At 40.1% G+C, this 12286-nt stretch overlaps 1 protein-coding gene across 1 annotated transcript; it reads right to left on the minus strand.

Annotated features, from left to right (window-relative positions):
* Positions 1-1270: 1270 nt before the first annotated feature.
* CXCL13 (C-X-C motif chemokine ligand 13) lies at positions 1271-7588 on the minus strand. Its single transcript, XM_040480535.1, has 4 exons — positions 7463-7588; positions 5733-5865; positions 2648-2728; positions 1271-2121 (listed from the first exon to the last, which is right to left on the minus strand). The coding sequence occupies exons 1-4, from the start codon at positions 7524-7526 to the stop codon at positions 2097-2099; spliced, it is 303 nt and encodes a 100-aa protein (XP_040336469.1). The 5' UTR covers positions 7527-7588; the 3' UTR covers positions 1271-2096.
* Positions 7589-12286: the final 4698 nt, after the last annotated feature.

Genomic DNA, 12286 nt, shown 5'->3' on the forward strand with positions numbered 1-12286 from the left:
GGGTAGTTGTGTGGTAAGGAAAGCAAGTTTGAGAACCTTCCCTGGTCCTGTTGTTTCATTTCTAATCCCACATTTGCCCACTGTCTTCATGCTGTCTTCTCAACCCAAGGGAGGCTTGGATCTTCTGGAACTTTGATTGGCCCTGAAAAAAATGGTGTACAAAGGGGCTGAGGTAAGAAATACATATATTTAGGAGTCAGAAGGCCCTGGGTTTGAATTCTGGTTTTGTCTTCTTACTAGTTATGTGATTTGGGGCAAGTAAATGTTCACTTGCATCAACTTCTCCTTCTGCAAAATGGAGCCGGTGATGTCTACTCCCTATAAAGTGTGGTCAGCATTGTGTGGTGATTAGAAGTATGCACTCTGCCTGAGTTTGAATTTTGATTTGTTGTTTAGTAGCTGTAAGGCCTCGAGCAAGTTATTAATCCCTGTGTGTCTCAGCTTCTGCCTCTGTAAAATGAGGGTGACATGAGTAGCTGCCTCATAGAAAATGGTAATAGTTCTTATTTGAGGATCCTAAATATTCATCTAGCTGCATTCTCAAAGACCAAAACAAAAGAGTGATGTGATTCCTGACCTCTAAAAGTAGAAGTCTGGAAAGTGCTAGAATGCAGGATTTTGATGGCATTTTATGATCCATTTTATGATTCCTGTTGTAGACAACAGAAAAAGTAGCATTAATAGGTTCTCTTTACTCCCATCCAAGAAATCTATTTAATAAAAATAAATCAAAAAATAAAAAAGAGAGAACTGAAAGCAGGAGCCAGATATAGCTTTAAACCTGGGTGTGCTTGGAGTGGGCCCCCCAAAGTGGCAAGGGGAATGAGGGACACTAGGGCAGTGGAACCCAGCCCATTGGGAAAGCCCAGCCCTGATGGGAGAGCCAGGCTGCATCCAGGGAAGGAGGGGATGGGGGTTTAAGGGTCTACTTCTTCTGTTTGTCAAACCCAGTGAAAACCTTTGTCAAAGCAAACATTGGAGACTTTAAGAACCAATATAAGTGAAAATAGGTTTTGGTAAGAATTTGGAAATCTCTAGAGGAAATAATGATGAGTATATCAAGGAAAAGAAGCTCTCATAGTCAAGCATTTTCCCCCTGTGTTAATATCAGGAATAACTTCACTTACCCATTGCCACATAATTTAAAACAACTGTAAAAGGCAAGCATCATGCAAGCAAAAATTAACATGATGAAGTCCTACTTTTCATTGTGATGAGTCAGAGTGTCTAAATTTGAGCAAATGCTCTATTAAGAATGAGTTCCTCATAATTAAGTAAAACATTTACTTGAGTTTATTGAATAGCATTAGATCAACAGGAAGCATTAAAGAATCAGGTACCAGAGACCAAGGGAAAAAAAAGTCTGTGCAAAAGATAGGAGTAAGAAAAGTTCGTCAAAGCAAATGTATAAAAGAAGACATCTGACTATCAGTTTTTAAATGCTTTTCCTGAATATTCTACGAATTTAAGTCTGGAGATTGTTGAATGTTATTAGTTTTTGTCCAGGACAGTAAATCTCGTAAAAGAACTCTTTCGAATGAAAAGGACTCCATTTTTTTCAATAGTGAGCTTTTAAATGGAAGATAGCTACTATGAGAGCCCTCTGTCTCTTATGAAATTCCCTGGGTTTCCCAGGCAGGTTTCAGTCTCTTATGGAATCCTGCTTTTCTTATGGTGTGAAATGATTGAAATGAATTCCATCATTTCCTTCTTAATTCAAGCCACATGTTCAGATTTGAGGTTTAAATTCTTGTTCCCCTAGTTTCTAGGAAAATTTAGTGTAAACAAGAGGTATACTATTCAAAGAAACCGATGTGATTTATTACTAAGTATCCTCAAGGAAACTTTCTTCCTGATTAATAAGAATGCAAAGTCCAAGTGTATAAGGGTACTATAATTTTTAAAAAGCTCAAGTTGGCCACATCAGCTTCTGTAAGCTTATTTAACATATATTTTCATGCTTGCTTATATGGGGAAGTTCTTTTTCTTGGAAAGACTCAGCCAAATACAAAACTAAAACCCAGAGCAGGAGGAGGGGCATAGGCAGGTGTCCTTAGTAGGGATATTGGCATCAGTTGACTCTTAAACACTGGAGCTCATGGAGTTGAAACAGCACTTTTTCTGTGAAATAAAAACAAAAACAAGAGAGTCATATTCACAGAGAGACTTACTAAAAACTGGTTTTCCTTAAAGATATCAAACAAGGACTGTTGTGCATATTGACTTTCCATTTAGTTTATTGAGCTACTGAAATGAGTCACCCTTACTCATTTGAAAAGTAATAATAGTGAAGAATGGATATTTGTCTTGGGAATTTCTCATAAATTTAAAATGGTCCCCATTTAGGGGCTTCTAGGTGGCTCAGTCGGTTAAGCATCTGACTTCGGCTCAGGTTATGATCTCACGGTTCGTGGGTTTGAGCCATGCACCGACCGGGCTGTCTGCTGTCAATGCAGAACCCACTTCAGATCCTCTGTCCTCCTCTCTCTATGCCTCTGCCCCAGTCGTGCACTCTGTCTCTCTCTCAAAAATAAATAAACATTAAAAATAAATAAATAATTAAAATGGTCCCCATTTTGACTACCCATGAAAGGGAAGCCCTTCAGTACAAATTGGAATCTGAAAACCCTTGGGAAGTCTGACTTACCTCTGTAACATTTTTATTAATTTTAGTATCCATTTAGCTTGAGGGTTCAAGCATACAACTGACTTATTCTTCTTCCAAACTCTGGGGGGAAAGAAAAATCATAAAAATAAGGCAGCGTTACATTCTAGTCAATCCGGCCCTTAAGGAGAGTGGAGCAGAAAAATATTCCCGGATGAAGTGAAATTGGAGGTGGGCAGTTTGGGATCTGTGTGTGAGCCAGTGGAGGTGAAGATGAGGTTAACAGAATCTTACGTGTCCGGGGTTAATGCTTTGCTGACAATCTTTACATGAATTGGAGGTGGACCAAATAGCTGACTCTAAGATTGGCTCACTTCTAAATCTATATCACATTATCTTTATGTCCCATAAAATAGATGGTTGTCTGTTGAGCTTGGGAGAACAAAATAAACGATAGGAAACACTCTCTTGAGAAAATTTTATTTCAAAAGCAGATCCAATGACATTTAATGTGGGAGAGGTTACAGAGCTGATCGCTCCGAGTGCCCCTGGCATTTTGTTGAACCTCTAGTTAGTGAGGCTTTCACTGCTCTGAGAGATTCGATAACAACAAAAGCAGCAACAATAATAGCTAATATTGATCAAGCACTTGCAATGCGCCAATCACTATCCTCAGCAGGTAACATGGATTATGTCAATCTCACACAAGTCCTTTGCTAGAGAACTATTATTTCCTTACATTTAGATGAGGAACCTGAGGTTTAGAGAGTTTAAATAACTTGCCCAAGATGGCACGACAAATGCAAGGGCAGGGCAGCATTCGAATGAAGTTTATCTGCCTCCAGAACCCACACTTTTAGCCACCACTCTACATGGGCAGGATCTGAATAGTTATCAATAAGTGCCAGACACAGTGCTGAATGTTTTACCTGCAGTGAAAGATGTGAGGTCTCCCAGGTGATAGTGACCAGGGACACTCAACCCTCTATCGGGGTGACCTCTGAGCAAAACGATTTCTTCACCTTCACCTTAGCAAGAAGGATCTGTCCATCTAGCTTTGAAACTCCACCCTTGTAAATGAATCTTAGAGAGGTCAGAGGTCACAGCATTTTGGGGTTCTTGGGCAGAGTCTTCCAATTTGGTTTTTGAGTTCATGAGGGAAAATAGATTTCTGACGATCTGGACTCACAGCATTTTTACCCTGATTGCTATGTATTTCTTGTAATTTCCAGCTTTTGTTTCTATATCTGGTTAAAATTCAGAAATACAGAATTTGGCGACAAGATATAAAATCAAATTTTTGCCCCTTCAAAATGGTTATTGTTAACGAAGAGAAAGTTGGGGTGCATTACTTCCTCAGGTTGAGAGGTAAGAGACTTGACTCATGACAGAGGAAATGTAATAAAAGAGAGAGAGAGAGAATCTCAGGTTTCTATGCAGCCAGAGGAACTGCTCTCAAGGTCATGGCTGGACTTGACATCTCTGAGTTTGAGGCCAATAATTGTGGGTTAGTTAGAACCTTCATCAGTGAAGACATTAGGAAAAGTATAATGCCGTTTTAGTGAAAAATTTTTGCACACATTTTTGATATCCCATATTTCTTTTTTACAAGTTGAACACAACTAGTGCGACACCCAAAGCCCATATCAAAATGGGACAAACAAAAAGTGGCTGATTACAAACATATCGAATGTCTAAAGAAGTACAGGGGCAGAGCTGCTAGTGAGAGTAAAGTCGGGAAATGTGGAGAAAGATGCTGTGCCTAATATGTCCACGAGCTGTGGATGCTTGGTTCATAAAGATAGATCTAGGAAGGAGAAATCAAAGCTCCAAGTAGTGATACACAAAAGATCTATAGGATTATTTAAAAAATGCAGTGTAGGGGCGCCTGGGTGGCGCAGTCGGTTAAGCGTCCGACTTCAGCCAGGTCACGATCTCGCGGTCCGTGAGTTCGAGCCCCGCGTCGGGCTCTGGGCTGATGGCTCAGAGCCTGGAGCCTGTTTCCGATTCTGTGTCTCCCTCTCTCTCTGCCCCTCCCCCGTTCATGCTCTGTCTCTCTCTGTCCCAAAAATAAAAATAAAACGTTGAAAAAAAAATTAAAAAATGCAGTGTAACAATCCAACATTGCTTGTACCTGTGCTGTATGCCAGGTAAGGGATAAAGCATTGGGAGTAGAGAAACAAATAAATCTGATCCCTGTCTATAAGGAACTTAATTCTGGTGAGAGAGAGAATGGGAGAGAGAAAGAGAGCCACAAACCTGATTGCTTCAACACAGTGATGCTATAATAATCACAGCTAACATTTACTGAACATTTGTTACATTTACTGTTGTGCCAGGCACTATACTAGGGGCTTTGCATGCAATGTGTAAATTCTCATTTGATGTGCCATGGAAAATGTTATGATAGAAGTATCAACAGATTCCTCTGAAAGTACTGAAAAGGGTCACAGAAACAAGAGATCATGCTATTTCAGCTAAAGAAAATACCTATTAAACTTCTTGCAGCCACAACTGACTCCATAGCCTAACTCTTCAATCAGAGTAATGGTATCAACGTTGGTAGATCTTAAAGCTAAGGGACTGTCCCATAAAATAGATGTTCAGACCAAGGACTGTAGTGGGTACTTATTTTCTTGCTCTTTAACTTCTGGGGAACAAAGTGTCTGCTTCTGCTGGTGATTTGAATTTGGTCGGAGAGAAGAGGCTTGGAGGGGGAACACCTGGGTGGAGTCCTGGTTCTGTCCCTTTCTAAGGGTTTGCCTCAGGGCAGTTGGTTAAGCTCCCTAAGCCTCAGTTTCTGCACCTGCAGATCAGTGATAACACTAGACGTAACTTAATGTCTGTTAAAGGAATATGATGAATGAACGTGAATAGAGCCCTTAACTCAGGGCCGCTGCAAAGTAGGTACTTAACAAATATTATTGAGTCCCATTATTAGCTTGAGAGTTGTTAGCAACTCTCAAAATCAATCCCTTTGAGATTCTTGAATAAGAATACTATGCTGTACATACGAAATTAATGCAACATTGTATGTCAACAATACTAAAAAAATACTATATGGCAACATTTGATCTGATTTTCATTGGGAGAAAAGAATCGCATAAATTTTTCTCCTGCAACTTACATGATTTCTTTGTTTGGGCACCCATTCCCAGGAGGCAAGACTTGAAGCTTTTCAATGAGTTGGATGGGGATAAAGGCTGAGGTTTCTTGGACACATTTACACTTTAAGTTTGTGTTAAAGGCCTCCAGAACACCTGTAAACACAATCAGTTAGTTTAATCCCTTTGACATATAATTCATAACTTGAATTTAATTACTGATCTTTCATACGGGTTATTTGAAGATTTAAAAATTTCAAGTTGGCGCTTTTACCCAGATGCTTTTAGTTTGTGTATTTCTGCTTGTCTTGGCTTATTTTCGAACATTTTCTACCAAAACCTTAAAAATGAAATTAGCTTTCTAAAAGTATGACACCTATTGAAATTTGTGATAGCATTATATTGGTGCTCAGGTGATTGTATAATAAAATTTGAGAACCACTGCTCTGGGGACTTAAAACTCACTTATAATTCATACAGTGTAAAATCAACTGATTTGATCTTCCCTCCAAACACATAAAAACCAAAGACATGAATCCCTTACAGTGTCCCCAGAGTAGTAATAAGCTGTTCTCATCATGCTCACCACCCCCTTCCTTGTCTCTTCAAGGAAACACCACGGGAGATATATATATATATATATGTATTTTAATACGCTAGTCCTTCATCTCGGTTGCAAATTATTACCAACGAAAGCTGATAATAAAAATTCAAGACTATTTTTATTCAATAACAGAAGTCATTAGTACTAGATACTTTTATAAGTTACTCTATCTCATGTATTTTAATGAAGTCTACCCTCTTAAGCCCAGTGCCTAACACAATGCTTGACACATATTTGCAAATAAAAGGGCCCTGGTTCTCCAGGCATTTACAATTTGGTGGACGAAACAAATGAACAAAAACTAAAATGTCACAGAATGTTGTATTTCACACCCAGGATCCATACTACATTATGGGAACAGAGGACTTTGCCAGGGCAATGGGACAGCTTTATGGAGGAGGTGAGAGATGAAGTTCTTGAAGAATAAAAATAGCATGTGAAGCAAAATAATTGAAAAACAATGCCTTACACTTTAAGAGCAAAAATTTGTTTTTTATACCTGAGCAGACTATATCATTCAGACTATATCATATCAATCCAAGGCACATGCCTTGGATTTCCTCAGCTGTATAAAAACTTACAACTTCAACTAGATGTTTATCTATTTATACAATCATCACCCCATTTAGACTTGGAAGTCTATGTCTCTGCAGAAAGCATGTACTTAAGTACCCATGTTGTGCTTACAGTGGCTCACGTCAGAGCTAGCCAAATAGAATTGCACCAAACGTTCTCTGCAGGAGACCAACCTGTTGAGGTCAATTATCTTTAAATCCTATAAAGGGTTTATTCGGAAGGGGTAGCACTGAAAGGCAGAGCCAAGAAGATATATACATGGAAAGAATTAGTTATAGCAGAGCTGAATCTGAAAAAGACCAGGAATAGACAAACCAACGATAAGTCACACGGACGCTGAACTTCAGTATCTCTATCTATGGATAATAATCTTAACAACATTAAGTGTCTCTAACCTCTAAGAGTTAAATCTCTAAGCATATTACTTTTAGAAACCTAGGAGTACTTAGGTAATCTCCCCCTTCCCATTTCAGTCATATTGCTCCCCATTTTTTAATTAAAAAAAAAAAGGAAAGAAATGCTGAAGACTATTTCTGCTCAAAGCACAATGAGAAGATAAGTGAAAGTTCTCACCATGGACTGGAGTGATGCTGTAGACCAACAGCATGAGAAGCAGAAATCCCAGGGAGAACCTCATTCTGCCTCAAGGTGGAGTTCAGACTTCAGCTCTGAGTCTAAACTGTGGGTTCTGAGGACAGAGATTCCTATTTATTTATACCAGTGAGGGCCCTCCCACTGCCTGTGTCTCCAATAGGTCAGCTGTGTCATCAGTTTTAAAAGTCCCCAAATATTGCTGAGCTTGCTTTTTTTTTGAACTCCCCTTGCAAATTTTATGAATTGGCTTCAAAGCACTTTAAGTATAATGAAATATGTCTTACAAATATAGATTATAAATGGCAGGGATGCTGCAGAAATTTGGGGGTGGGGAGAGAGGGAAAAGACATCAGACTGGAGGTTCTTTTTTTTTTTTATATATGAAATTTATTGTCAAATTGGTTTCCATACAACACCCAGTGCTCATCCCAAAAGGTGCCCTCCTCAATACCCATCACCCACCCTCTCCTCCCTTCCACCCCCCATCAACCCTCAGTTTGCTCTCAGTTCTCAACAGTCTCTTATGCTTTGGCTCTCTCCCACTCTAACCTCTTTTTTTTTTTTCCCTCCCCTCCCCCATGGGTTCCTGTTACGTTTCTCAGGATCCACATAAGAGTGAAACCATATGGTATCTGTCTTTCTCTGTATGGCTTATTTCACTTAGCATCACACTCTCCAGTTCCATCCACGTTGCTACAAAAGGCCATATTTCATTTTTTCTCATTGCCACGTAGTATTCCATTGTGTATATAAACCACAATTTCTTTATCCATTCATCAGTTGATGGACATTTAGGCTCTTTCCATAATTTGGCTATTGTTGAGAGTGCTGCTATGAACATTGGGGTACAAGTGCCCCTATGCATCAGTACTCCTGTGTCCCTTGGATAAATTCCTAGCAGTGCTATTGCTGGGTCATAGGGTAGGTCTATTTTTAATTTTATGAGGAACCTCCACACTGCTTTCCAGAGCGGCTGCACCAATTTGCATTCCCACCAACAGTGCAAGAGGGTTCCCGTTTCTCCACATCCTCTCCAGCATCTATAGTCTCCTGATTTGTTCATTTTGGCCACTCTGACTGGCGTGAGGTGATACCTGAGTGTGGTTTTGATTTGTATTTCCCTGATAAGGAGCGACGCTGAACATCTTTTCATGTGCCTGTTGGCCATCTGGATGTCTTCTTTAGAGAAGTGTCTATTCATGTTTTCTGCCCATTTCTTCACTGGGTTATTTGCTTTTCGGGTGTGGAGTTTGGTGAGCTCTTTATAGATTTTGGATACTAGCCCTTTGTCCGATATGTCATTTGCAAATATCTTTTCCCATTCCGTTGCTTGCCTTTTAGTTTTGTTGGTTGTTTCCTTTGCTGTGCAGAAGCTTTTTATCTTCATAAGGTCCCAGTAATTCACTTTTGCTTTTAATTCCCTTGCCTTTGGGGATGTGTTGAGTAAGAGATTGCTACGGCTGAGGTCAGAGAGGTCTTTTCCTGCTTTCTCCTCTAAGGTTTTGATGGTTTCCTGTCTCACATTCAGGTCCTTTATCCATTTTGAGTTTATTTTTGTGAATGGTGTGAGAAAGTGGTCTAGTTTCAACCTTCTGCATGTTGCTGTCCAGTTCTCCCAGCACCATTTGTTAAAGAGACTGTCTTTTTTCCATTGGATGTTCTTTCCTGCTTTGTCAAAGATGAGTTGGCCATACGTTTGTGGGTCTAGTTCTGGGGTTTCTATTCTATTCCATTGGTCTATGTGTCTGTTTTTGTGCCACAGACTGGAGGTTCTACAGGTCACTGTGATTGTGGCTTTGATTGCTTCTCTCAGTGAAGGGTCAGCAGGCTTCCTCAATGACATTTGTTTTGTTAATTTTTACTTTTTTAAATGTTTATTTATTTTTGAAAGAGAGAGAGAGGGAGAGAGGAAGTGGGGGAGGGGCAGGGAGAGAGGGAGACACAGAATCCAAAGCAGGCTCCAGGCTCTGAGCTGTCAGCACAGAGCCCAAGGCAGGGCTTGAACCCACGAAACACGAGATCATGACCTGAGCCAAAGTCAGACACTTGTCCGACTGAGCCACCCAGGCGCCCCTCTCAATGACATTTGAAAGCATGAGCCAGGAAATCAGGGAACTCTGTGGAGCACATCCTTGGGCCCTTGGCCCCTATAAGAAAGTCTAACCTTTGGCAGATGCTTAGTAAATATTTGCACACCTAATGAATGTCTCCTGACATACAGATTTCTATGCTGACTAGGTTACTGTTTTCCTGCCAGACTTTCCCACCTTTTATTTTATCATCTGAAATATATAATTACTTATGTAATTTGGTCATTGTGGAAATGCTGGAAGGGGGCAAGTATGTGTCTCCTCATTGGTGTGCCCATGTCTCGATGAAGGGAGGGAGGCAACAACTTTGAGGAAGAGAATCTTTCAGTCTCAAGTATGCAGGTTATTGAGCTTTAGAACCAGGTGTCAGTGGAGGGTGTCATTAAAATTTTATCTGATACTAAACTCAGTATTACAGTATGTTTCACAAAACATATGCACAGTTCGTTTTTGATCCTGCCAAATGAGCCCATGTGGACAATGAGCTTATAGCCTTAACTCACTTGCTAGGAGTTCTTTGACTAAATAAAAGAAATAAAAGCATGTGGACAATAGGTGGTCTGGCATAGAGTACCACTGGGCTGTCCTGGGAGTATACAAGTGTGGATGTATGAAACCAGACTCATCAAACCACTGAAAACTCAAAGTTATGGTCTTCCTGGTGTGGTTTCCTAAACAATTTGGTTTTTGTACTCACTTAGCATTGGGGATGTTTAGCATCTTAGATGTTCCATGATGTATGGGGTGGGGGTTGTGGTAATGTCACATGACCTTACAACAAGTGGTTTTCCTCTTGGCCTGAATGACTGCAGTGACTACTGAAAACTCATCAGTGTTGAGGCAGCCTATCCCCTTGTTTGTGCAGTTTTAGTTGTTAGAAAGTTCTTCCCTATGTATATGTGAAACCTGCTTCCTTAGTAGTTCAGTCAGTTTCTCCTAATCCAATACTTCATCACTATATGAAAACAATTCTAAATGCCCTTTTGTATGATAACATTCCAAATATTTGAAGACACAGTGTGTGTCCCTCAGGAAGCACAGTTGGGTCCCTCAGGAAGCAGACAATGAGATGGATGTTGGAGTGAAAGAAGTTTCTTTTGCTGTTGTTTTCAGGATGACTCCTAGAGTAGGTAAAAGGGCAGGGAGCAGGAGTGGGCAGAGAGAGCCTCAGACTGCAGTGCTGATCCGACAAAGTCTGTGACAACTTCATGGAGATACCCTGAGAAAAGACTATCGATTAGAGGAGCCCATAATGCAGAAATATCCAGGTCCTGCAACCCCTGCCATACTCAGTCACTGGGGCTTCTCAGAAACAGTATGGTCTCTGGTAGAAGGCACAAGTAGATCCCGGAGATATTAACAGCTGGAGGCTGTCAGCTGACTGTACTTTTCACAGCCGGCCAGCAAGTTATTTCTTTAAGGGACATCTGAGTACTGAACTTCCATAGCTGTCACATAGGGCTATTAAATAGAGGTTAAGAGCACAAGCTATGGAATCACCCGGTCAATGACTTTGGACAGGTCACTTAATTTATCTCTGCCTTATATTTAGTAGTTTTCACATGGGGATAATACTAATTTTCAAGGATTTTTTGGAGAATGAAATCATTCAGTACATGTGGAGTTCTTGGTAGAGCGCCTGACACATATAATATATTCAATAGATAGCCTGTCTGTCTGTTCATCCATCTATCCATTCATCCGTCCATCCACCCATTAACGGGTCTTAAGTAACTTCTGCTCTAAAACCCGCATAGACACACTTCGAAGGCAAATATCTCTAGGTCCTTTAACTTATAACACAGTTTGAAATTCTCTCAACTTCTTTCCACCACTTATCTTCAAAAAGAGAAAGGTTATCTTTTTGAAATCGTTGGGTCTTTTTCATTGTTTCTCCTAAATCATGACTGCTCTTCCTTTTGCCTTCCCATACTTTCACTGAGTCACACACACACACACACACACACACACACACACTCCCGTGTACGCACATATCTGAACGCCATAGTACCCCAAGTATGGCTTGGCCAGTGCAAACTAGAGGAGGCCCATTACCTCCTTTGTCCTAGGCACTGTTCTATTAATGCCTTCCTAGACTGAATAACATTATTCTGGTCACTTATACTGAGTAGACAGGCAATGAATTTTTTTTTCTTTTGAAAATGGCCAATTTCTATGTCTCACTCATTTCACTCTTGTGCCATTTGATCTTGGGAACTAAGTGTAGCAGTTTTACACTTGCCTCTGTTATATGTACTGTATATCTCCTTGTTAGAGCAAAAATGAGTGATGCTGACAATAACAGGAAGAGTATAGGGACAAAAGTACCTAAAAGAGGACTCTGAATAAACCCAGGAAATTCCACAATTGTTAAAATAGGACCACTGGGTCAGGGAGCTAAATCCAGAGCAAATCTAAAGTTTGATTTTGGTCTTTTTAATGCCCAGAGTTCTGGATTTAGCTTATACTGACAATAGGAGCCTTATGCCTGCTTCCCCCAAGATAGGATTGGCGGTTGGGCAGCTCTCAGGTAGCCCACTTGTTCTAGAAGTTTCCAGAATGAGTCTCCATGATCTCATTTATGGTAGGGGTATAAATTGCAAAGACTTTGAATCCAAGAAGAAAAGTTTGAACCAATGGATTTAGGGCCCAAATGGATTTTATTTTTAAAATAGCTTTTATGGATACCTTTGTTTAAAAATATAAAAATACA

This window comes from Herpailurus yagouaroundi, unplaced genomic scaffold (genome assembly GCF_014898765.1).
Source record: "Herpailurus yagouaroundi ecotype Mexico unplaced genomic scaffold, PumYag 28, whole genome shotgun sequence".
Taxonomy (NCBI): Eukaryota; Metazoa; Chordata; class Mammalia; order Carnivora; family Felidae; genus Herpailurus; species Herpailurus yagouaroundi.